The sequence below is a fragment of the Sus scrofa genome, chromosome 8 (genome assembly GCF_054392235.1).
Source record: "Sus scrofa isolate SSC_HxYL_T2T_F1_AM1 chromosome 8, Sscrofa_HxYL_maternal_Yorkshire_Landrace_v2.0, whole genome shotgun sequence".
Taxonomy (NCBI): Eukaryota; Metazoa; Chordata; class Mammalia; order Artiodactyla; family Suidae; genus Sus; species Sus scrofa.
Window position 1 is genome coordinate 810074 of NC_139390.1, and position 22489 is coordinate 832562.

At 64.2% G+C, this 22489-nt stretch overlaps 1 protein-coding gene across 3 annotated transcripts; it reads right to left on the bottom strand.

The window, feature by feature from the left end:
- Positions 1–1450: 1450 nt before the first annotated feature.
- On the bottom strand, positions 1451–20921 carry FAM53A (family with sequence similarity 53 member A). Of its 3 annotated transcripts, none has more exons than XR_014812032.1 (6): positions 20839–20921; positions 20196–20315; positions 10904–11151; positions 8945–8999; positions 4682–7949; positions 1451–2295 (listed from the first exon to the last, which is right to left on the bottom strand). XR_014812032.1 is itself a non-coding variant. In XM_021100891.2 (6 exons), the coding sequence occupies exons 3-6, from the start codon at positions 10979–10981 to the stop codon at positions 2032–2034; spliced, it is 1080 nt and encodes a 359-aa protein (XP_020956550.2). In that variant the 5' UTR covers positions 10982–11151; positions 20196–20315; positions 20839–20921; the 3' UTR covers positions 1451–2031. The 3 variants fall into 3 exon arrangements, 2 of the variants coding, with proteins under 2 accessions (XP_020956550.2, XP_020956551.2); XM_021100891.2 differs by having other exon boundaries at positions 7267–7949; XM_021100892.2 differs by having other exon boundaries at positions 7267–7949; positions 20733–20921.
- Between the last annotated feature and the right edge of the window lie 1568 nt (positions 20922–22489).

The following is a 22489-nucleotide window of genomic DNA, read 5'->3' on the forward strand; positions in this document are numbered from 1 at the left end:
GTGCCGGGGGACTGACCCAGCTGGGGGAGGAGGAGGGGAGAGGACAGCAGGGACCCCCACCCAGGGCCCAAGAATAGCAGGGGGCGTGGCCACTCGGAGAGGGACCCCCCCCCACCCCCTGATGGGCAGGAGGGGCGGGGCGTCAGGGGCCTCCCAGGAGGAGGAGTGTGGGCATGGGGACGGGCAGGAGCCAGGCAGGACCCAGGGGCCACCGTGGGGGCTGGAGCCACAGGGAGCACCTGACAGGGGGTTGGGGAGCAAGTTCACACACAGAGACCCCTGCCTCTGGCCGAGGGACCCTGGACAGGGAAGCTGGATGTGGGGGCGCCGAGCCTGCCCTGGGCCCACCCCCGACCGCCCTGTCCGCAGCTCAGGAAGGGGTCCTCGGGAGACGGGTGGGAAATGCTTCAGCCCCAGGTGGGGGATGTTTCCTGGGGCTCCGGCAGGGGTGTCCCGAGCAGGGTCGGGGGGGTCCTTCCGGGGCAGGGCGCTCAGGTCCTCTGGCCCTTGGCTGCAGCTGCCCTGTGACCACGACTCGGCCACAGCCCAGACAGACCCCGCGCAGCCCGAGCCTGGTGACCTGGCACCCCGCAGGGAGGGGTGGGCGGGGCTCAAGAGGGGCCCACCCTGGAGCCCAGACGGCAGGATGTGGCTGGCGGGTGGCTCTCACCTGGGCTCCCAAGCAGCCTGCGGTCCCGGCCAGGCTCTGCCCGGCTGGGTGGGCCTGAGGAGCTTCCCCGCCCACCTGCCACCCGGGTCTGAGGGCGAGGCTGGGCTCACTGCTGTCCCCTCCCAGCCTGGGTCCTGCAGCACCGCCCCTCGAGCCCCTCCCTCGGGAGGTGTCCTGAGAGGGCTCTCCAGCCAGACACCACCACCACGCTGTCCTCCTAGGCTACACCCCACGCCCCCACGGTGGCGCTGCTGCACCCTGGCTGCGTCGGCATGTTGGTTTCGTTCTTTCCTCTTTCAGCTAAACCTGGACAGCTTCCAGAACCCCGGAGGGGCCCAGCCGCAGAGGCAGGGAGCCTGGCTAGACACGCAGGCTGTTGTCCCTTTCGGCATCCGTCTGCTGCAGAGAGGGCCACCCGCTCCTTCCCCAGGAGAACCAGCAGAAGCCAGGGCGGCCTGCTCTGCCCCCTGAGGACAGCGGGCCCTCGGCTACAGCCGAGGTTTCGAGAAAGACGCTGGCATTTATCAGAAAAGAAACCGCGGCAGCCACTCCAGCTGTGCCAGGAAACACGCCAGACCAGGTGCCCCTGGACTTTACCTAAGGGACTCGACCTCCTCAGGAGGGGCCACCCGGCACATGAGACCGCCCCCCCACCGGAAGGGAGGCCGGAGGGCGGGGGGGGGTCAGAGGCCGCCCGCTGCCCAGTTTTGCCCACCTTCGCTCTACGTGCAGAAATGACCGGAGCTACAACTTTCTCAGGAAATCAATCAAGAAAATGTCTCCAAAGATTGGAAATGTTTTCTTTCAACGTCACGCGCTCCTTCCTCTTATCCAGAGCGCCTCAGACCTACATCTTTGGCAGAAGCCCTGCGATCTTACGAAACCGGACATCTCATGCCCCGGCCGGGACCGGCCTCGGCCGGGGAACCCGGACAGGAAAGCAGCGTGCAGCGGTCGCGCGTGCAAAGCAAGTCAGTGCCTTCTGCTGCAGCGACACGGCAGGGCCACCGGGACCCCGCGGCCTCAGCCACAAGAGCACCCCGCCCGAGACAGGCCCGGCTCCAAACAGCAGGCCGGTCGGGGGCACGGGCTGGGGGCTCTGCCCGCGGGCGTCCGGGTCCGAGGAGGGCCCGGCAGCCAAGCCACGAGGCGCCCGTCACGCAGGAGCCCAGGCCCAGGCTGGGCGCTGAGCTCACCTCCCCCGAAAAGAATGCCCTTCCGAAAAGGCGTTTCAAAACAGAGACGCTTTCTCCGAACTGCAAGAGCCGTAACAACGCCAGATGCTTCTCTAGGAAAGACGGCGTCGGCGTGAATTGCAACGTCCAGAGCAGCCAGCCCGGCGGCCCGGCCCAGGGCAGCGGTCAGTTGCTCTCGATCTGCTCCAGGTCCAGCTCGCCCTCCTCCCCGGCGCTGTCCCAGTCCCTGGGGTCGCCCCGACTCCCAGCCTCGCCGGCCGCCCACTCCCACGGGGCCCCCAAGCTGGGGCTGGTGGGGCTGGCGGGGCCGGGCCGGGCGCTGCCTGGGGGGCTGTGGGGGTCACGCCGGGAGGACGTGGCCGCCTTCGCGTGGGTGTCCTCCTCATCTTCACAGTCGAGGGAGCAAAGGCTTTTTGAATTTTTTAAAGTCTGCAACAGAAAAGACACAGGCTTAGGGCGTCTCCGGGTCACAGGGGAGGCGGCCTCCCACTGACCCCTGGAGGGGACCAGAGGTCTCGGAAGGTGGCCTTAGGCCCTGGCACCAAACACAGGCCCTCCCTCCCTGGGGCCACCGTCTTGGAGCCCCGTCTGCCCAGTTCCCTGCCAGGCCCAGGGGGCCACGAGGCCCACCCAGTGCCCTGAGCATGAGGACCCGCCCCTAAGCAGCCCCCAGATGCGAGGACCCGAGCCTGGAGCTGCGCCCTCAACCCCGTCAAATACCCAGCCCCTTCCAGCAACGCCCGCCCCGCGGCCTCAGGTAGGCCCGCCAGGCCCGCAGCCCCTCGCAGCTCCGGCTTCTCCCTCCTCAGCCCCCCTCCAGTGGGCCGGTTGCCCTCACGCACAAGCTGCAAGCTCCCATCTAACCCCCTAGGACCCACACTCCACACACGGGGCCTCCGCTGGCGGCGTCTCCTGGGCACCCAGGGCACCCCCGCCGGGACCGGCTCTGCAGATGGCCCGCCCTGCCCCCTCTGACCCCACGGCCTCCCCGCGACCAGAGCTCCTTCCGAGACTGCAGAGGCGTCCCTCCCGCTCAGCGGCCCTCTCCCTGGTTGTCCCACAGCAGGTCGGGACCCCAACCCACCCAGGCCATGCAGTGGGGGGCGCACTGGCCTCCTCACCCCCTACCGCCTCTGGGCCACACGAAGGAGTAGCCCCTCGGCACATGAAGCCCCTTCATTTCCCGGGACACCAGCCCCGGCCCCCACCCCCAACTCCGGGCCCTGCAGCTTCGGGTGGCGCCACGTGCTGCCCACACCTCCGCCTGGCTCCTCCTGTCCCAGGGCCACCTCCGGGCTCCCCTCCTGGGCAGCCATGCTCCCCACCCATCACCATGTGCTGGGGCTCCGAGGGCAGAATGCGGCGTGGTGATGCGTGGGGGGCGACCGCCACAGCCGCGGCGCCAACGGGGGTCGGGCGCTGGCTCCCGCACGTGTGCGCAGAGCTCCCGCCGGGCCCAGCGCTTCTGGGGACACATCATAGGCCCCACAAGACAAACGGACTTGTTTTTGGTTTAGTGGCTCTGCTGTGGGAAGTGAGGCACTGAGAGGGAGAGTCTGCAGAGTCCGGTCTGTAAAGATTCCACAACTGGCCACACGTTTGGTCACAAAATGAGGACTCCTAAAATAATCTTTTCCTTCCTTTTTTTTTTTTTTTTTGTCTCTTTAGGGCCTCGCCCGAGTCACATGGAGGTTCCCAGGCTAGGGGTCGAAGCGAATCTGTAGCCACTGGCCTACACCACAGCCACAGCAACGCGGGATCCGAGCCGCGTCTGCGACCCACACCACAGCTCACGGCAACACAGGGTCCTTAACCCACTGAGCAAGGCCAGGGATCAAAGGCACGTCCTCACAGATGCTAGTCAGGTTCATTACCCCTGAGCCACAAGGGGAGCTCCTGAAGTAATGTTTTCTTTATACAAAGCAAGGTCACTTCCGCGTGCAGACCCCAGCGCAGCGGGGCCCAGCCCTGCACACGTGGACTAAAGGGAACGCGCCGTGGCCTCTCTCCTTTTGGTCCACAGCGCAGAACTGGAACCCTCTGGCCAGACGGTCTGTGGCCAGGACACAAGTCATCTGCGACCACAACATGGTTCCAGCGTGAACGCAGCGGTTCAGGCCACCGTGAAAGAGACACGACCGCCAAGAGACGGGTGCCCGCACAGCGCAAACACACCGACTCTTCACACGGCGCACGTGGCCCCAAGAGGTGTCACGTCTTCAGAAAGGAGGCGAGAAGACACAGCGGGGACGAGACGGTGTCTTCAGCCGCGTGTAGACCAATGAAGGTGGACCTGCCCTCAGGTTCCACACAAAAGTAAACCCCAAACGGCTTATAGACTTAAATACGGGGAGTTCCCATTGTAGCTCAGAGGATTAAGGACCCAACACTGTCTCTGTGAGGTGGCAGGGGCAACCCCTGGCCTCGCTCTGTGGGTTAAGGATCCGGTGTTGCCATGAGTTGTGGTGTAGGTCACAAGTGTGGCTCGGATCCCGCGTCGCTGTGGCTGTGGTGTAGGCTGGCGGCTACAGCTCCAACTCGACCCCTAGCCTGGGAACCTCCGTATGCCACAGGTGCGGCCCTGAAAAGACAAAAAAAAAAAAAAAAAAAAAAAAAAAAAAAAGAGACAAAAGAACAGAAAAGAAACATACATTTGGCTTCTGTCCAGGTCCCTGGCCCGGGGCTCCTAAGGCCCTCGGGGTCCCCTGAACAACAAGGCGAGAGTCGTCCGGAGTCCGAGGAGCCCCTCCTCACCGCAGCCCAGCCAGGCTCAAGGGCTGGGACTCCGGGGCAGGGACGTGCAGCCCAGCCTCACCTCCAGGGAGCCGGTTAATCCCCGGTGGTCTGGTCGAGACTTAATCCGCCACACCCAGGTGACGCAACCTCCGTAACTGCCCTCAAGGGTGGCACTGGCAGCCGAGCAGCTGAGGGGCGGGCCCCCAGTGAGGGGGTGGAGTTCTGCGCCACCCCTGCCCCCGCCCCCGGCCTGGCCCCGGGCGCCTCTTCCTGGGCCGTCTGTTGGAATAAGCAGGTGTGAGTGAATGCAGCGCTGTCTGGGGTTCTGTGAGCCCGTCCAGCAAAGGGTGAACCTGAGGAGGGCAGGGGGCGCGGCAGGGTACAGCCGCTTAATCAGACATACAGGAGGCCCGGCCTTGGCGCCTGGAGAGGGTGGGCCTGGGGGCCGAGCCTGAGCAGGCCATGGGGGGGTGGGGGGCTGCAAGGGGCTGCTGGGTGCCCACTGGCGCCCGCAGGGCTCTGGAGGAGTCAGGGGCAGGGGCATCAGAGGTGGTACGTTCACGCCGCTGACTCACTGCAGAACTGTCACTTAGGGGCTCAGTTTCCAGAGGCAGTGAGCTGGCGGCTGGCGAGAGACAGAGGGGTTGCCGGGCGGCCCACGGGCCTCGACGCCCGATCCGGCCCAACGCCCACCTTGGGGATCAGAACCAAGAAGGGGGGCAGGTTCTCCAGAGGGTCGGAAACACTCAGCTGCTGTGCTCGTCTCCAGGGCTTCCAGCCTCTTGCACCCGCCCGTTCCCAGTGGGGGTGAGGGAGGCGGTCGAGGCCTGAGAAACAACCACCAGCTCCGCACCCAAAACCGGGACCTTAAACGAAAGAGACTGTTTCCCGGAAATACGCAGCTTAACTGATCAAGCAGAGACCCCAACGAGTGTGTATGTGTGTGTATGTGTGTGTGTGTGTGTTCACACCTGCGCCCAGGCCTGGCTGGCTTTTCAGCAGGTGAGTCCCACTGAGCGTCATCAGGTGAGGCGCCCCGAGGTGGCCCCCTGGGTCCCCGTCCAGCCTCAGGGCCACAGACGGTCGCAGTGCGGCCGCCGCCTCGAGGAGTCTGTGAGCTGGACCAGCCTGGGTGCCAAGCCTGCAGAAACGTGCAGACGTGTGCTTGTGTGAGCCGCTGGGCATGGGCTGCGTGTTACACGGCGACAGAGGGCCGACACCGTCAGGCTCGTGCATCTCAGGGACGGCTCTGCTGGGCGAGCAGGGCCTCCTGGGCAGGACGCCTGCACAAGGGCCTCGGGACAGGGCCACCAGGCCTGGATATTGCGCAGTGGGGCCACCGGAAGCATGAGGACCACAGCCGCGAGCCCGTAACCGAAGGACACGGTTAAAAGACCCGGCTTCTGATCTGGCTGGTCCCTTTGGGGAGAGGGGCCCCTCTGTCCCGCACGCCTGCCGTCTCCCACTTGCAGGCGGCACCAAACGCCCACGTCAGCACCCAGCTGCGGGCTCCGCTCCAGGTCCAAGGGTCGGGACCGTCTTTGCGGCATCCCAGAGGAGCAGGGAGGATGGGGGACCAGAACCCTGACCCTCCGCCTGCCCAGAGAGCACACACACACGCACACACTCACACACACGACAGAGCATATGCCCTATTCAACACACACAACACAGAGCATGTGCTCTACACACACACACACACGTGCACACACAAGACACACAGCATGTGCCCTATACAGATACACAAACACAACACATATGTCCTATACCAACGCGCGCAGTCACACACGACACATACCACATGCTCTATTCAGACACACACACCCCTCTAAGGCGTGGCCCCCCAGGGCAGCAGGCAAGCTCTCGGCCCTCACGTCTCCCACACCAGGGTACCCACCCTGCCCCGCCAGGGTCGCCCCTGCCCCCAGGCTGCGTGGTCGGGAGTCTCCACACGCTCCACCTTGTCACAGCACCACTTCTGTTCTAGGGGTGGGCTGTCCACCCAGCCCAGGCCCCCCACCCACTCTGGAGTCTTGGCGGGGACGTCCTGCCCCCTCAGGGCCCACAGACGCCACAGCACTGGGCACAGGGGTGCCTGTTGGGCTCACGGGCAGCTTTCCTGCCCCACGGGGTTCCGGGGATGGCCGCCGCCCCCCGAGAGCTCAGAACGGTCCCTTGAGCCCCAGCTCTCCACGGAAACGGCGCAGCCAGCAGGTCCGGGTGGGCAGCCCCTGCCAGCCGCTGGGAGGACCCTTCCAGAACACCCACCCGTCAGGCAAGGCAAAGCGGACAGTGACCTGGCCGCTGGGTGCAGGCGGCACCATGCAGCCCAGATTCCTGCGGGTTCTGCCCCCGACGGAGACCTCACTCCCGCCCCGCGGGCTCCCGCCGGGACCCCAGGCACAGCGCCCCACGCAGCTCAGGAAGGCAGGAGGCCCCCGGAGGGACGGCCAGTGGCCGCGGGAAAGCGGCTGCTCCTAGCGCTGCTCTGCTGGGGCCCGGGGCCCGGGGCGCCCGCCCCCCCGAATCTCAGAGCGGGGCGAGGAGGGGCCCGCGCAGCGGGGGGCCCACGTCCTACCCGCGTCCACCCGAGGACGAGGACGAGGGCAGGCCGGCCCCCTCTCCGCCCGCCCAGAGCCACCCCCGACGCGACAGGGGCCTCACCCGGGTCATTTTCAGGAAGTCCAGGGCCGGGCGCGGCCAGCGGGCGTCCTCCTCCAGCCTGCGCTTCCGCCGGCCCGGCCCGCCCGCGCGCACGCACGGCTGGGAGCGGCAGCGCAGCAGGCCCGGCCGGCGGCCCAGCTCGGGGGTGGACGCGGGCGTGGACGCGGGCATGGACGCGGGCGAGGGCGGGCCCGCGGCCCCCTCAGCCAGGTGCTCCTGCGACAGGGACAGGCGGCGCCGTGGGGACAGCGTGCAGGGCCCCGCCAGGAGCCGGGCTGGGCCAGGGTCCGGGAGGCCGCTGCGGGCTGAAGCCGAGGCCGGCCGGGGCTTGGGCGGCGACCCGGCGCTCCCAGCCGAGCCGGTGCCCGGGCCTCCCAGCAGCGTGGCGCTCCCGCCACTGTGGCACCGCCTCTTGGGGACAGGCGTCCAGACCTTGGAGCCGCCAGGGCGCCAGGGCGACCGGCAGCGCGCCAGCTCCTCAGGCTCGGACAGGGAGCGGCAGTGTCGCTTGGTGGGGGGGGCGGAGGGCGGCCCCACGCTCTCCCTGAGGTCCCAGGCGCTGAGGGCACCCAGGCTGGCGCTTGGGCCACGCGGGCTGCGCGGGAAGGGGAGGGCGGCGCCCGTGGCCGCCTGGCTTCCGATGAGGCGTCCTCCACTGACCACTTTCTGGGGGCGCTGTTCTCCTGGGGAGAAGGGGAGGCGGTGAGGGCGGCTCGTCCTCCGCATGCCCGCAGCCCTGCCTGGCCTCGGGGCGGCCCTGCCCCGCTGGTGGGCACTGAGGGGCAGCAGGTGCCCTCTGCTCAGTCCTGCAGTCACAGTGCACATCAGGGTAGGGACAGAGGGGGCACCCCGAGGACAGGGATGCTTCCTCGCCGTCAGGCCAGCGTCCAGCTCTGCACTGGTGGCCCGGGCAGGAAGCACGCCTGAGCCAGTGTAGCGGCCAGGGCAGCAGGCAGGGCTGGGGAGGCCCAGAGCCCCACCACCCTGGCCCAGGACATGTCCTGCAGCAGCACTGCCGGCTGAGGGGCCTTGGCGCAGAAGCCGTGGGACCCAGGGGAGGAAGCCAGGCCCCTGCAGGGACAGGCACAAGCAGAGGGCCCGGGGGACCCTGGGGCACAAGGAGGCCTGGTCAGCCCGAGGACAGCGCGGCCAGATCTGTGGCAGGCCCGAGGGGCTCTGAGCCAGGACTGGCCCCATGTGGTGCCCCGGCCAGGTGCTGGGCCCACACCTGCTCCTCCTGTCCAGATACCCAAGACCTTGGTGGCAGCCCGCACTTGAGCCCTGGAGGGCGCCCGGCACAAGGTCACCCAACGGAAGGGACAGAGCCGCACAGGAGGGCCAGTCACAACCTGGATGAAACTCACACCACCAGCACCTCACCACAACCTCGGACCAGCCATGGTCACGGCCTCCGCTCCCCGCCCCCGGCCCCGTCGCCCCGTGGGCACTTGTCAGGGCAGACCCGCCCTCCAGGACGCACGTCCCAACATCCACAGCGTGGGCCACCCTCCTGTACCACCTGACCCCACCCTGTTCTTGCCCTGGTGGCCGAGGGACCCCACCCCCACCCCAGGCCTCTCAGTTCTGCGCTGCCAGGAACCTTCCAGAAAGGCTCCAGCCTCACGCTCCCTCCCGCCCCCTCGCGCCCAGGACGGCTGGCGGGGCTTTAAACACTTACCTTCAGGCTCAAAAGGGATCCGGGGGCCCCATTTGTTCAGTTTCTCAGCAGAACACTGAAAGCGAAAAGGAAGAGGTTTCGATCGGTGGACTTGTGCAGAATCAGAAATAGCTCCAGCTCAAGAAACAGGCCTGTGCCTTTAGCACGGCACTAAACCTTCTTCCCAGAGCCGCCAGCCTACACGACAGCCACAGCCACACGGGATCCGAGCCGCGTCTGTGACCTACACCACAGCTCACACAACGCTGGATCCTTAACCCACGGAGCGAGGCCAGGGATCGAACCCGCGACCTCATGGACGCTCGTGGGGTTCGTTTCTGCTGAACCACAATGGGAGCTCCAGCCATGCCCTTCTTGGTGATTAAAAAGAAAACATGGACTGACCCCAGAACACAGTTTTTCTCAGTCGAGGTTCCAAAGCCTAATATGCAGTTGAGCAAAGGACATAAAAAAGCAAGCGTGTGTCCACTGCTGCCCCTTCAGCCACGACCGTCCTCACCAACCCACCCTCCACTGCTGGGTCCACACAGGCGGCCCTCCGTCCAACAAGGAGGGCAGCGCAGGGCCCGGCAGCCATGGGACCTGGCTCGCGCCTTGGCAGCTCTTTTCAAGCCACTGTCTGCCCGGCGAGGTGGAGGGGCCCCTTGGAGCTGCGTCCACTCGACGCTGTGTCTGCCTGTCGGTCTGTCGGTCTGCTTTCTCTTGCCCTCCCTGAGCCCCAGCAGACCCCGCGTGTGGACCTGCCGCCCACCTTCCGCCCTTCGGGTCTGCGTTTCCTCCCTCGGGACCCTAACCTCGGCGAGGAGGGAGCTGTGCGTGGGATGTCCACTCCTGGTCAAGGGGGAAGAAAGGCGGTCCCGTGCTGCTTCTCATAAAGGGACTAAGTGACAGCTGGGTTCATCACCATCGGGCTGTGCCAGGACAGACGCCGGCCAGGGCGGGCGGGGGCCTGGCACACAGCGCCTGGCACAGGCCTGGGCACCCAGGGACCGGCAGGATCGCCAGCCCGAGACCACCGTCCTTTGGGGCGAATGAGACAGCAGGGCTGGAAATGACCAGAAAGCGCTCGGTTAAGGCTGAGCCCGGGTCTCGGAGCGGCGAGGGCGTCCACAGCTGGTTGCGGCGAGCCCACTGGGCCCTGGGGCCGCCAGCCCTCCCCTCGGCCCTCCCCCAGCACAAGCCCCAGGGGCTGCCTCCCGGCATGTCCCCATGATGCAGCAGTGACCCGCTCGAGCTAGTATGGGAGCGAGCGGAGTGGCCCGGCCAGCTCAGGCGGCTGCTCCGGGGTGGCCGTCTCCAGTACAGAGCGTGTGCAGACCAGAGCAGTGAGGGGCAGCTCAGGAACCGGGGTTTTGATGGAGCCACGCTGGGAGCGGGGGAGGGCTGGTCCAGGCCCCTACAGGAGGCGGCCGCTGGGCTGCATGCCTGCGACTCCCAGGACCAGCCAGCCTAGCGCCCTCGGGTCCAGAAGCCCTGACAGACACTGTGGCCTCTGAACACTGGCCGAGGATGCTGAAGCCACGGGCTCCTGCCAAGGCAGGCCGGCCCCACCACACTCGCAGGGGCTCCGTCCCAGTCCACCGCCTCCGCCACAGACCCGGGAGACCAGCTGGGCAGTGCAGGTGCACGGCCAGGAGTGGGGCTGGGCACAGGGCAAACCCGCCTTGAGTCCAGCTCCCCGACCAGCCTGCGACCAGGGTGGGGGTGTGGCCGTGGGACACACAGGGCAGCGCTGCTGCCAGGGCCGCACGGGCACACACGGGAGCACAGGAGGCCACATGACCAACGACGGAGAGGGGACAATCATTCCAGAAATGGTGCTGGGCCGACCACACGGCCACAGAAAAAGATGGGGAAAATCCAGGCTTGACCGGCCACGTCCCCACGCACCAAACAGTTCGGAGAGCAGTCTAAGCTACAGCTCAGACGGCGCCCCTGAGCCGGGGGCGGGCAGCTTACCAGGCCGGCATCGAAGCTCTTGCGGGCGAGGTCGTCCAGGCTCTGGTTCTGCAGCTTCTCGGTGATGAGGGTGAGCATGGTCTGAGGCCCGCGGCCTCCGCCCGCTGCGCGGGCCACCGGCGCTCCGGCGCGTGGGGCTGCGGGAGGCCCCGGCCGCTGCTGGCCCTGAGCTAAGCCTCAAGGCCGCGCTCCCCCTTGAAAGACGAGGGGTCCATTTCCGCGGGTTCCTCCGAGCGTCGCGTCTGTCTCTGTAAAGAGAGCTCATCGTTCGTGCTGGCGAGCAAAGCCGCTGGGCGCGCGTCCCCGTCCCCCGGGGTGACCCGCGCACGCGTGTGCCTGACAGAGACCCTCCCACGTTAGACCCCACACGCGTCCTCCCGTGGAAGGAGGAATAAAAGCAGGGGCCTGACGACGGACGGCAGGGGACACACGCGTGAGCACCAGCCGGGAAGGCCGCCGCCGCCCTGCGCCAGCGCCAGCGCCACCAGGCCGCCCTGGAAGCCAGCGAGCCGCTGGGAGGTGCATCCCGGCCCCACATGCAACAGCCCGGCCTGTTTTGCTGCAATCCCAGCAGCCGTGTCACATGGCCACAGCACGGCCCTGTGACAGATGGCGAGGGGGCAGCACCCTCCGCCACCCCGTGCCAACCGCTCATGGCCCTCCTGCCGGCCATGGCACACACACCCTCGGAGGGAAAAGCAGCCACAATAGGAGGTGAAAATGAGGAAGCTTGTACTTTGCTTTAAATACAGGTCCCCTGGTCCCCGGAGAAATGGCTGAATCCGGGGCAGGCGCACAGGAAGGGCCAGAGGAGGCCAGAGCCAGAAAGTCAGGACAGGTGCAGAGGGTTCCGATTCTGCTCTGCGGGGGCAGCCGCAGAGAGGACGAGGCCAGTGGACTGGACTCAGAGAAAAAGTAAGGTCCACGCTGGCAAAATCATAGAAAAATAAGAAAATGGGGGAAGGGAAAACTCTTCCTTTTGGCGGAACGCCAGCTAAGAAATACAGACGGAATTTTTTTAAGTCACCACCCGACAAACATCCCGTAATGTTTCAGGAGCATCGGTGGAGCTAGAGGCGGAGGGTAAAGGCAGGAGCCGCAGAGCTTCACGACGGCAAGACACGCTCATCCCGAAGGCGAGGGGCTGACCAAGCGGCAGAGGAGCCTGGCCACACCAGCTTAAGCCAGTGGCCAAGAGGAGCACAGCAGTCACAGGACAAAGGGACACCACAGGACACGCGGCAGGACACAGCGCCCCGGGACACCCGGCATGCCTGCCCGCGATGCAGAACCTGAATTCCGTCGGGGGCGGATCAGACGAGCCCATCAAGGCCAACTGTGCAGAGCGGCAGGCGGTGACCACAGCGCCCCAGCACCGGGGTCAGGAAAGACGGGAGCGAGGGGCCCTGCCCCGACGCCGACGCCAGGAGGACGCGAGGGCCCAGCGCCCGACACCTGCGTCTGCGCAGAGGTCAAGGCCAGGAGCGGACCCTCACACCGCCCCGTGTGACGTGTGGACGGGAGCCCCGCGGCCTCAAGAGGGGCTTGGCCGACGCCAGCCTGGGCCGGTCCTCCCCGCCACCACAGATGCGCACGAAAAGGCAGCAAAACAGCGTGCCCAGTGAAGATGCTCAGGAGGAGCTGCCAGGCCGGCAGTAGTGCTCGCCCCCCGGGGGGGGGCAGCGCTGGGCAGGAGAGGAGAGAACCACCATCACGCGTAGCGCGTCTTTCCCTCACGGAGGAGGCAGGCCGCTCGGGTTACTTATGTGCAGGTTCACGCCCCAGCTCCCAGGATCACCAGCACAAAACACCAAAGCACAGGGGGCCCGAGAATGCAGGAATCTACTTCCTCCCGGGAGTTCCCTGGTGGCTCAGGGGGTTAAGGACCTGGCATTGTCACTACTGTGGATCAGGTCTGATCCCTGGTCCAGGAACTTATGAGTGTTGTAGGTGCGGCAGACAAAGAAAGAAAAAAGAGAGAAAGACAGGAAGGAAGGAAAGAAATCCAACTCCTCCTAAGTCCAGGTGAAGGCGGCGTGCGTTTCCTCCGGGCTCTGAGAGGCAGGGGCTCCCTGCCTCCCTCCCACCTCGCAGCGGGCGGCCGATGCCCTGGCGTCCTTGGCTGTGTCGGCCTCACTTCATCTCCACACAGCCACTCCGGGTGGTCCCCAATCTCTGGATCGCGTTTATTTATTTATTTTTCTGCCACACGCGCTGCAGGCAGAAGTTCCCAGGCCAGGGATCAGACCTGAGCCACAGGTGTAACCAGAGCCACACAGCGACAGCACCAGACCCTTCACCCATCGAGTCGCGAGCGAGCCTCTGTTTCTCTGCTCGTCAGGGCACCGTGATCCGATGGAGGCCCCTAGTCCTGTGTGAGTTCACCTTAAGTCACAGCTTTGTCATCTGTCTCCAGATAAGGTCACGGTCACAGGTCCTGGGGGGTCAGGACTTGAGCAGACCTTGGGGGGCACGCCAGGTCCCCGCGAGCAACGCAGACTTCATGGAGTCAGTCCTGGTCGCCAGGCGTCACACCCTTGAGTCCCCGCCCAGCGGTCAGCAAGACAGGCCCTGCTGGAGCAGCTCTGGACAGCACGTGGCCCAGAGGGACTCACGGTCTCGCTGCAACAACGCCAGCTGGTGGCAGATGCAAAGAAAGCGAGCAGGTCCCCATCTGTGGCGAGGCAGCCTGCAGCGACAGTGCTCAGACACGCCCCTCTGAGAGGCGGCCACAGAAAGCTGGGCAGGAGGCGCCAGGAGAGAGGGCAAAGCCAGGACCTGGGCGACCAGGTGGACGCAGACGCCAGGCGTGAGGCAACTCATCCGCCCCGCCGACCAGGGTGAGAAACGGGCTTCTGCCCCACAAGCCACTCCAGGGCTGAGGACATGTGGCTGGGGCTCCTCTGGGCGCACAGGTGACCTGTGACCCCCACGGCTCCTGCTCGGGAAGCTCCCAGACACCCGGCGCGCACCAGCGTGTCCCCCGAGCCCAGGGACACCCCCTCCCAGGTCGAGAGCCCAGAGGAACACGATGGGAGACTCAGCTCCACTTGTCCTAAAGCAAGAAACTCAGACTCGCCGCCCTCGCCTGCAAAGGCACCCAAACCAGTGACTCAGCTCCGGGCTCCTCTCCCGGCCTCCACTCGGGCCTGGAGGGCTTCAGCGGCCTGAGCTGTCCCTCCCCGTCCACGCGGCACCCTCCCCCCGGCCTCAACAGAGAGCAACCACCAGGCTCCAACCCCCAGAAACAGCTATGTGGCTGCAAGACAGAGACCAGATCCCTGATGCTGGATCCCCGCCCCCAGGGTCTGGCCCTTCCTGCCCATCCTGTCTCACCCTCTCCTCCTCCCATCTCTCTCACCTCCTCCCATCCCACCCTCACCTCCTCCCATCCCACCCTCTCCTCCTCCCATCTCTCTCACCTCCTCCCATCCCACCCTCACCTCCTCCCATCTCTCTCACCTCCTCCCATCCCACCCTCACCTCCTCCCATCCCACCCTCTCCTCCTCCCATCTCTCTCACCTCCTCCCATCCCACCCTCACCTCCTCCCATCCCACCCTCACCTCCTCCCATCCCACCCTCACCTCCTCCCATCCCACCCTCACCTCCTCCCATCTCTCTCACCTCCTCCCATCCCACCCTCACCTCCTCCCATCCCACCCTCACCTCCTCCCATCCCACCCTCACCTCCTCCCATCCCACCCTCACCTCCTCCCATCTCTCTCACCTCCTCCCATCCCACCCTCACCTCCTCCCATCCCACCCTCACCTCCTCCCATCCTACTCTCACCTCCTCCCATCTCTCTCACCTCCTCCCATCCCACCCTCACCTCCTCCCATCCCACCCTCACCTCCTCCCATCCCCCTCACCTCCTCGGATCTCACATTCACCTCCTCTCACATACTGGCCACAGAGGCACCCTCCTGGTGGCAGTAACAAAGAGCCACACGCTGGGGGCTTAAAGGACAGAAACTATCGTTCTGGAGGCTGTGCTTCACCCCCACCCCCAAGGCGCTGGGGAGCGACTGTTCGAGGCTCAGTCAGGGCTCCTGGCAGTTCCTTCCCAGTGACAGCGTTGCTCTCCCCGCGTCTGTGTCCACAATCCCCCAGGGTTTGAGGGGTTGCCTTAGTTTCCCTTCTGTCTGGTGTGGCCCTGCCCCTGGCGTGTGCAAGATCTGAGCCTGGGACGCACAGCAGCAGCCTGAGCAGCTGCGGCCACACTGGATCCTTAACCTGCTGCGTCGCAAGGGAACTTCCAAAATCCCATTTTAAAGGGCGCCAGGCATTCTGGTTAGGGGGCCGCCCGCTCCAGGGTGAGGTCGTTCTGACCACGCACGTCGGCAACAAGCCTATTCCCAGGGCGCTGAGGCTGAGCAGCCTGCAACGAGCCACATCTATTGTATCACGGCAACGCACAGCTTTCAAATCCACAACCTCTGTGTTCCCGAAATGCAGGGGATCCGGGGCACCACCAGGCCCTCTGCGGGCACCTGGCCCCCAGCTCTGCCCGCAGTATCCCCTCAGCCCACGGGGAATGGAGGTCGGGCACCGCTGCCCTCGGCTGTTCCACCTGACACACGTCTCCCGACGCCGAGGAACCGGGCATCAGGGCTACCAACACGTCCCTGCGCCAGCTCCCTCCGCTCCTAGCGACATGTCACTGATTCGTCACCAACGTCACTCTGTCACCTAAAGACTGTTCCCGGCTGAGCCGCACAGTCGAGCCTGCTTCCCAAAGTTAACCATCCCTCCCTTTTCTCCGAGGCTGTTTCCGCCGATGCCAACTCCGCCAAACGAGCTTCAGTCAGTCAAAGGCATCAGGGCGGCCTCTGGCCCTTATGCTCCTGGACCCCGGCCTCCGCTTGGGTCCGAGGGGTGCTGTGGCGCCCCGCAGGACTTTCCGAGGCGTCTCTCCCCAGGCCTGGGAGGCGTAATCAGCCTGGGCAGGGTCTTCTTGGCAGGGGCGCCAGCCACGGGGGCCTCAGAGGGTTGCTGACGTCCCTGCTGGGCCTGCCCTGGTCTGTTTCTGGAACGGGGGGTGGCCCGGCCTCCCAGCCCGGCCCTCAGGGGTCGCCGTAGATGGACGTGCACGCCTGGCTGGCAGCTCCACCTTCCAACCAGCGACGGCGATGACGTGTTTATTTCTGCTCCTCCTGGTTAACCAGCAAGGGCCCCTCCGCACTCACCGCCAGGAGCCGCTTGGCCCCATCCCTAAAGCCAGGGTTGGACCCAATGGTCGTTTCGGTCCTGCCACACCGCGTCGGCTCCTCGGCCTCCTCTGCTTCGGGCTGGAGCTGGCCCTGTGCCCGTCACCCCAGCACCGGGCAGCCAGGGAACTCGCCCCAGCATCTGCCCCCACGGCCACCTGGCACTCGGGGAAGTCGGCGAGGACTTGCTGGGTGGGCGCCCTCGCGGATGGACGGATGGACGCGTCCACCTCTGCCGCCCCTGAACCCCGCACCCCAGGCTGGCTTCTGAAGCACAAAATGGGCAGAGAACCTCCAAGCCACCGCTGAGTCAGCTGACTCGGAGCCCGGCCGCCCTTGACACAGACGCTCCACGTTCCCAGGTGAGTTTTCTGGGCAAAAGACAGCACACGGGAGTTCCCGGCGTGGCTCAACGGTTAACGAATCCGACTAGCATCCGCGAGGACGCAGCTTTGATCCCTGGCCTCGCTCCGTGGGTTAAGGATCTGGCGTGGCTGTGGCTGTGGTGGAGGCCGGCAGCTGCAGCTCCGATTGGACCCCGAGCCTAGGAACCTCCATATGCCGCGGGAGCGGCCCTAGAAAAAAAAAGACAGCACGGAGTCCGCCAGCACCACGGGATCCTGCACACCCCAAGTTCAAGGTGCGTCATGTACCATCACAGCTTCTTGCCTGACACAGCAGCACCAATTCTACCTTCTTGGGCCTTTTTTATGTAGTTTTCTCTCAAAGAGCATTTGAACAACACCTCAAAACCTGGCTGCACATTAGTCAGCTCCAGCGCTGGGCAGCGTGGCACTGTGGGCACATGGCTGCGGATTCCCTGGGACGTCGCCCAAGAAAAGGTGAGTTTACCTGCCCCTCGACCGGTCGGAGGCGAGGTGACTGCAGGAGCCACAAAGGTCTGGTCCCTTTAGGGACCCTCCCCAAAGGTGACTCAGTGACAGAGCGGCCCAGCAGCCCCACTGCTCAAGTCTTCCCAGCCCCAGCGTGAGCCGTCCCTAGGGGATGCTCGGCCTCAGCCCCACCTGACCCACCTATACACGGACAGCTGGCCGCGCTGCCCCGAGTTCCAGGCCCAGAGGCCCGGAGCAGTAATAAATGGCCATTGCTGCTTGAAGCCCGCATTTTTGAGTTAATTTGGTATGCTGCCGTAGAAACCAGAGCAGTGACCCGAAGCAAAGCCGGCGGAGCCATACACCCTCTCGCGACATCAGAGACAAATCCCAGTCACCACTCCTGCGTCACATGGAGGCAGGGAAGGAAAGGGGAGTGGCCGTGTCCCCAAGCTCCACACGAGTCACATAAGTGAAGTTACTGCAGCCACTGACATGGCCGGACGGTGTCCAGCGGGCAGCGCCTGGGGTATGACTCCACCTCAGGGCTTCAGGCCCTTCTCGAACAGGGCAGACCAGGTGACCCCTCGGAAAGCCTGAGGCAAGGAGAGCCCTGTGTCGGTTTCACCGACAAACGATGCACAAGACCACAGAAGTCTTTTCGAAGTCAAAAATCACCTGTCCTAACTCACCAACCTCTTGCCAATACTGAAACCCACACCTAGGAGTTCCCACTGTGGTGCAGTGGCTTAAGGAGCCGGCATTCTCTGCGGCGTATCGGGTTCGATCCCTGGCCTGGCACAGTGGACTAAGTAGGTCCTAGGTGCGGCTCGGATTCAGTCCCTGGCCCAGGAACTTCCTTAAGCGGCAGGTGCAGCCATAAAAAGAAAAAAAACAACCCACAATTAGAGGGTTTGGCCACCAGGATTTTTAGTTTAAAAGTGCCCAGAAACCATGTCTGAACTGCTACCTCTGCAAGCCAACGAGAAGAAATTCATCCGTTCAGACTAGCGTCGCGGCCTCTCTGCACCGCAGTGAAGATAGACCACACCCAGAACGTCCACGCTGAGAAGGACATAAGGTGGGTGGACATAGGTCAGAGCCACAGGGACGGACCCCAGCTGGCCTGCGCAGGGCTGGCTTCTCTCTGGGAAAGACCCACCCACGCCTGAGGCTGCAGGGCGCCAAATTAAGGACACGCATGGGTCCCAGGCACCCAAGTGAGATTACGAGCACTTATACCAAATGTTTAACAGACTGTAAACATCAGTTTTCCCTTGAAAAACATCATAGCAGAAAAAGCCAAAAGGGCTTATATAAAAAAAATTTTTAAAAAGTTGTTTTTGAATGTTTGCAATGCACCTGCAAAAAACACCCGATTCTTTTACTGGCTTTTTTTTTTTTTTTTTTTTTTTTTTTTTTTTTTTTTGCTTTTTAGGGCCACACCCACGGCATTTGGAAGGTCCCAAGCTAGAGATCAAATGTGAGCTACAGCTGCCAGCCTACACCACAGCCACAGCAACACCAGATCCGAGCCTCGTCTGCAACCTCTACCACAGCTCACGGCAACACCAGATCCTTGACCCATGGAGCGAAGCCAGGGATCAAACCCGTGTCCTCGTGGATAGTAGTTGGGTTCTTAGGCTCATGTCCAGAGCCACGACAGGAACTCCTAGATACGCTTTTTTAAATTTCAATTAATGACAATTAAATAAACTTTAAAATTCAGCCCCTCCATCACCCTGTCCACATTTCAAGTGCTCAGTAGCTAAACGTGGCTACTGGCTGCCATGCTGGACCCTCCCGCATCAAAGAAGCTTCCCATGAACAGCACTGGCGTAGGACCTGATCAGGCATCTAGAACTTTTGCTTGCATTCTCTGTAACAGCCCTGACCCTGACTGGATGGACAACTGAGTTTCTACAAAGGAAAACTGACAACAAGAAGTTGTTTCAAACGTTGCACTGACCCTGGACACCAACCATTAGAACAAAATCATCCTAAAGACATCTCGCTCAAACTCACTTATTTTCAGTCCTACTTTGGCTTAAGACAGGAGTCTCCCGGCTCTTTTAGCCACCAACCAACCAACAGGTCTGCGTACCAGCCTGTTCCTTGGGTGCACAGGTGCATAGGAGCCGGCGCCTCCATGGCAGGGAGGGTCCCGATGACTCACTTAGAAAGAAGAAAAAGACAAGAATGGTGGCAGCCTCTCCACTCCATATTCCCAGCGGCCACAAGAACTGCTCTCCCCTCCCGGTCCCAAGGAAATGGACACAGCCGTTTAGTGGCCCCACTCACACCACACGCCCCACACTCCTGCGAGCCTGAAAGAGGTGCACACAACACCGCAGGGGACAGAGCTGCAGGGCCCAGGGCTACTTTGACCGGACAGGGAGCCGAGGGAGACCCGTTTAAAGAAAAGCCACTGTTTCTAAACAAATGCTTTTTCAGTTTCAGTTGGGGAGGAACATTCGAGAACATCGGAATCAAGAGAAACTTCCTGCCTCAGGGAGAAGGTGGTTTCCTTCTACCATTTGGATCGAGGCTGCGCCCTCTTGTCCCCACCTGCTTCCAGGGCAACACGCCTGGGAGACAGGAAGAGGAAGCAGGATCCATAAGCTCGAGTTAAATGTCTTAACTACTGTGAAACTGAAGCACATTCTTGACGTCAAGCAAACAATCCTGAGAAATCAGCGTAAACTCAGCTGAGTAATGAATCAAGTTTGAGGGTTTTTTAAAAAGTATTTTGAGGAGTTCCCATCATGGTTCAGTGGTTAACGAACCCCACTCGTATCCATGAGGACGCAGGTTTGATCCCTGGCCTTGCTCTGTGGGTCAAGGATCTGGTGTTGCTGGGAGCTGTGGTGTTAAGTCGCAGCCGCGCCTCGGATCCTGCGTTGCTGTGGCTGTGGTGTAGGCAGGCGGCTGTAGCTCCCATTCGCCCCCTAGCCTGGGAATCTCCATAAGCCGTGAGGGCAGCCATAAAAGAAAAAAGAAAAAAAATGTATTTTGAAGTTATGGAAGCTTAGAGTCAAGCAGACGTGGCCCATGATAAAATGCAAACACGGAGTCAGTTTAACGAAGACTAATACACGTCAGACCTGCCACCGAAAAGGGCACATAACGTAGAAACAAAGTGAACACTGCAATCACCCGGCGCACCTCCCTCCACTCGGGAAAGTCTTAAAGGGACCCAGACTCCACGTCTATGCAGAGAAAGCAGCTCGGGAATCCACCTCCAATCACCTTCCACAGGTCCCCGCGTCGCGCAGGTCCAGCTTCGGAGCTCCCTTAACGCACAGCTTAGCACGTCAAACTTCCTGCTTCTCTCTCGCTGCAAGATGCCAGGCAGAGGAGCCCCAGGAACTGCTCTCAGCACAGGAACGACGACAGGTCAAAGTCGGTTCAACAAGTGGCAGCGCGCCCCAGGCGAGGCAAAGGGTGCGTGCAGTGCACGGGGCCCCGGGTGCGCGGGATGGGCGGGGGTCTCGGGGCGCAGGAGGCCGGGGTGGGTGAGGCTGCGGGGGCGCAGGAGTCTCGGGGCCCGGGACTCTTGGGACGCGCAGGGGGCGGGGGGCGCGGGGGCTCGGGACTCGGCGGGCCTGGGGGTCGTGCGCGCGGCGGGGGTCCCAACCCCAGACGGCGAGCCCTCGAGTCCCCGCGCCCTCAGCGCCCCGCCCGCCGCGCTCTCCCGGTCCAGCGGCGGAAACGCTCGGCACCGACGCTGGTGGAAAAGCATCGGGCCGCGCGGGCCGGGCTTGGCGAGCTGACAGGGACGGGTACCTTCTGGGCCAAGTTCACGCGCGGCCCCGCGCCGGCTCGCGCACGCACAGCCCCGGGCGCGCGCGCGCACGGACCGGCGCCCCGCGGGCCACTACGGGCCCAGTACCTGAGCGCAGCAGGGCGGGCGGAGCCTGGGAGCCGCCGGCCCTCTGGCCGCGCTCCTCGCTCAAAGGACGACACGCCTCAACCCCGGCGGAACGGGACTGAGAGCGGCGCCCCGCCCCCTCGACACAGGCCCCGCCCCACGCCGCCGCCCCGCCCCACGCCGCCGCCCCGCCCTTCAGCGGGCTGCCCCGGCCGTCCTTGAGGAGCCCGGGGCGCGTGGGAGGCGGGGCCTGTGCCCCGGGGGCGGGGCCTTGTGGGCGAACGGGCGGGCCAGGAGGGCGGGGCTTGAGCCAACGGGGCGGGTTCCGCGCACACCAGAGCGCGTCTCCGAGGCGAGCGGGCGCACAGCGCGTGCGCCAAGCTGTCCGGGCGTTTCCCCCAGACCCCGGCCCCGAGTCGAAGCCCCACCCACCTGCGCGCCTGCGGGCGCTGGGCTTGACGTAGCTCACCGGGCGGCGGGAGGGCGTGCTCGGCGGGCAGGGGAGCAGGCGGCTGCTTGGCGCGAAGGGCTTGGTCCCGCCAGGGGCTCGGCCGTTTAGAGACCGCACTCCCCGCATCTTCCCCCTGAGCCCTGGCTCGCCGCCCACCCGCCCTGCCTGTGACCCGCTGTGTGACCTTGGGCAGGTCTCTCGCCCTCTCGGATCTCCCCGCGATTCCGCCCTGTGTGACCAGCAGGACGGCGGGTGCCCAGAAGCCGTGATCTAGGGCTCCCGGCAGGAGAGAAGGGTGGGCACTCATTCGTCTGGCGGCTGTGACCGGACCTCGAGGCGGGGGGCTCCACGTCGAGAGGCTGGCGGTCAGCGGGACTGCCCTTGGAAGGGGTCCTGCTTCCCCCTCCAGCCTTACATCCTGGGAGCCACCTGGGGTCCTGACCCCCGGACCCTGGCCTCTGACCGCCCCAGACTCGCTGGCCCCGCACAGCGCAGGACGCCCTGCCACCCCACCTCTTGGGGCAGCACTGAAACTGCACGTGTGGACCTTGGCTGTCTGTATGGGCCTGTTCATTCAAAGGATGCAGGCAGAAGCACCACCGTGAGAGGGGTGGCCAGGGCTGGGAGAGGTCTGAGGACCCTGTGGTCCAGAGCTCCGCCCATTTGAGTCTTCCCGGATCACCCAGATTTCCTGATACCCGGCTGCCAGGGCACCTGGAGGGGCACTTTAACCTGACACATTGCTACCAACTCCCAAAATGGAGCACAGTCTCTGCAAAGGGGAATTGATGCCAGGCAGGCAACCTGCTGAGCCCATCAGTGCGCTAAGCCCCAGGGCCTGGCCTGGCCTGAAATTGGGCCTTCAGGAGTGCCCTGGTCTCACTGGCCGTGCATGGAGAAGCCATCCGCAGACACTTGAGCCCAGGGCCTTCACCTGAGCCACACAGCTGCAGGAACAGTCCACCCACAGCTGTGTCCCGCCATGTGCTGGGCCTGGTTCGGGCAGTGCCCTTGCATGGGTGTACCACTGTGCCCAACCCAGGCCTCAGGGGGCACCTGTTGCCTCTAGGCAGCAGCACCCTGCAGCCCCTCCCGTGGACACAATGCCCCCTTTAACATCTTCTGGGACAAGGCCCTTCCTCCAAGACAGGAGGGCCACCAGGCTGGACAGGTAGCAGAGGCAGGACCACCCAGCATACAACGGGGGCTTTGATCTGGTCT

What these genes read in the sequence shown, in the direction of transcription:
- FAM53A (XM_021100891.2), bottom strand. Translation starts at nt 10,981, where the DNA reads ATGCTCACCCTCATCACCGAGAAGCTGCAGAACCAGAGCCTGGACGAC. An exon ending in GATCCCTTTTGAGCCTGAAG is followed by an intron (nt 7,950 to 8,944) that starts GTAAGTGTTTAA and finishes CCTTCTCCCCAG; the next exon opens with GAGAACAGCGCCCCCAGAAA. An exon ending in ACTTCCTGAAAATGACCCGG is followed by an intron (nt 2,296 to 7,266) that starts GTGAGGCCCCTG and finishes TTTCTGTTGCAG; the next exon opens with ACTTTAAAAAATTCAAAAAG.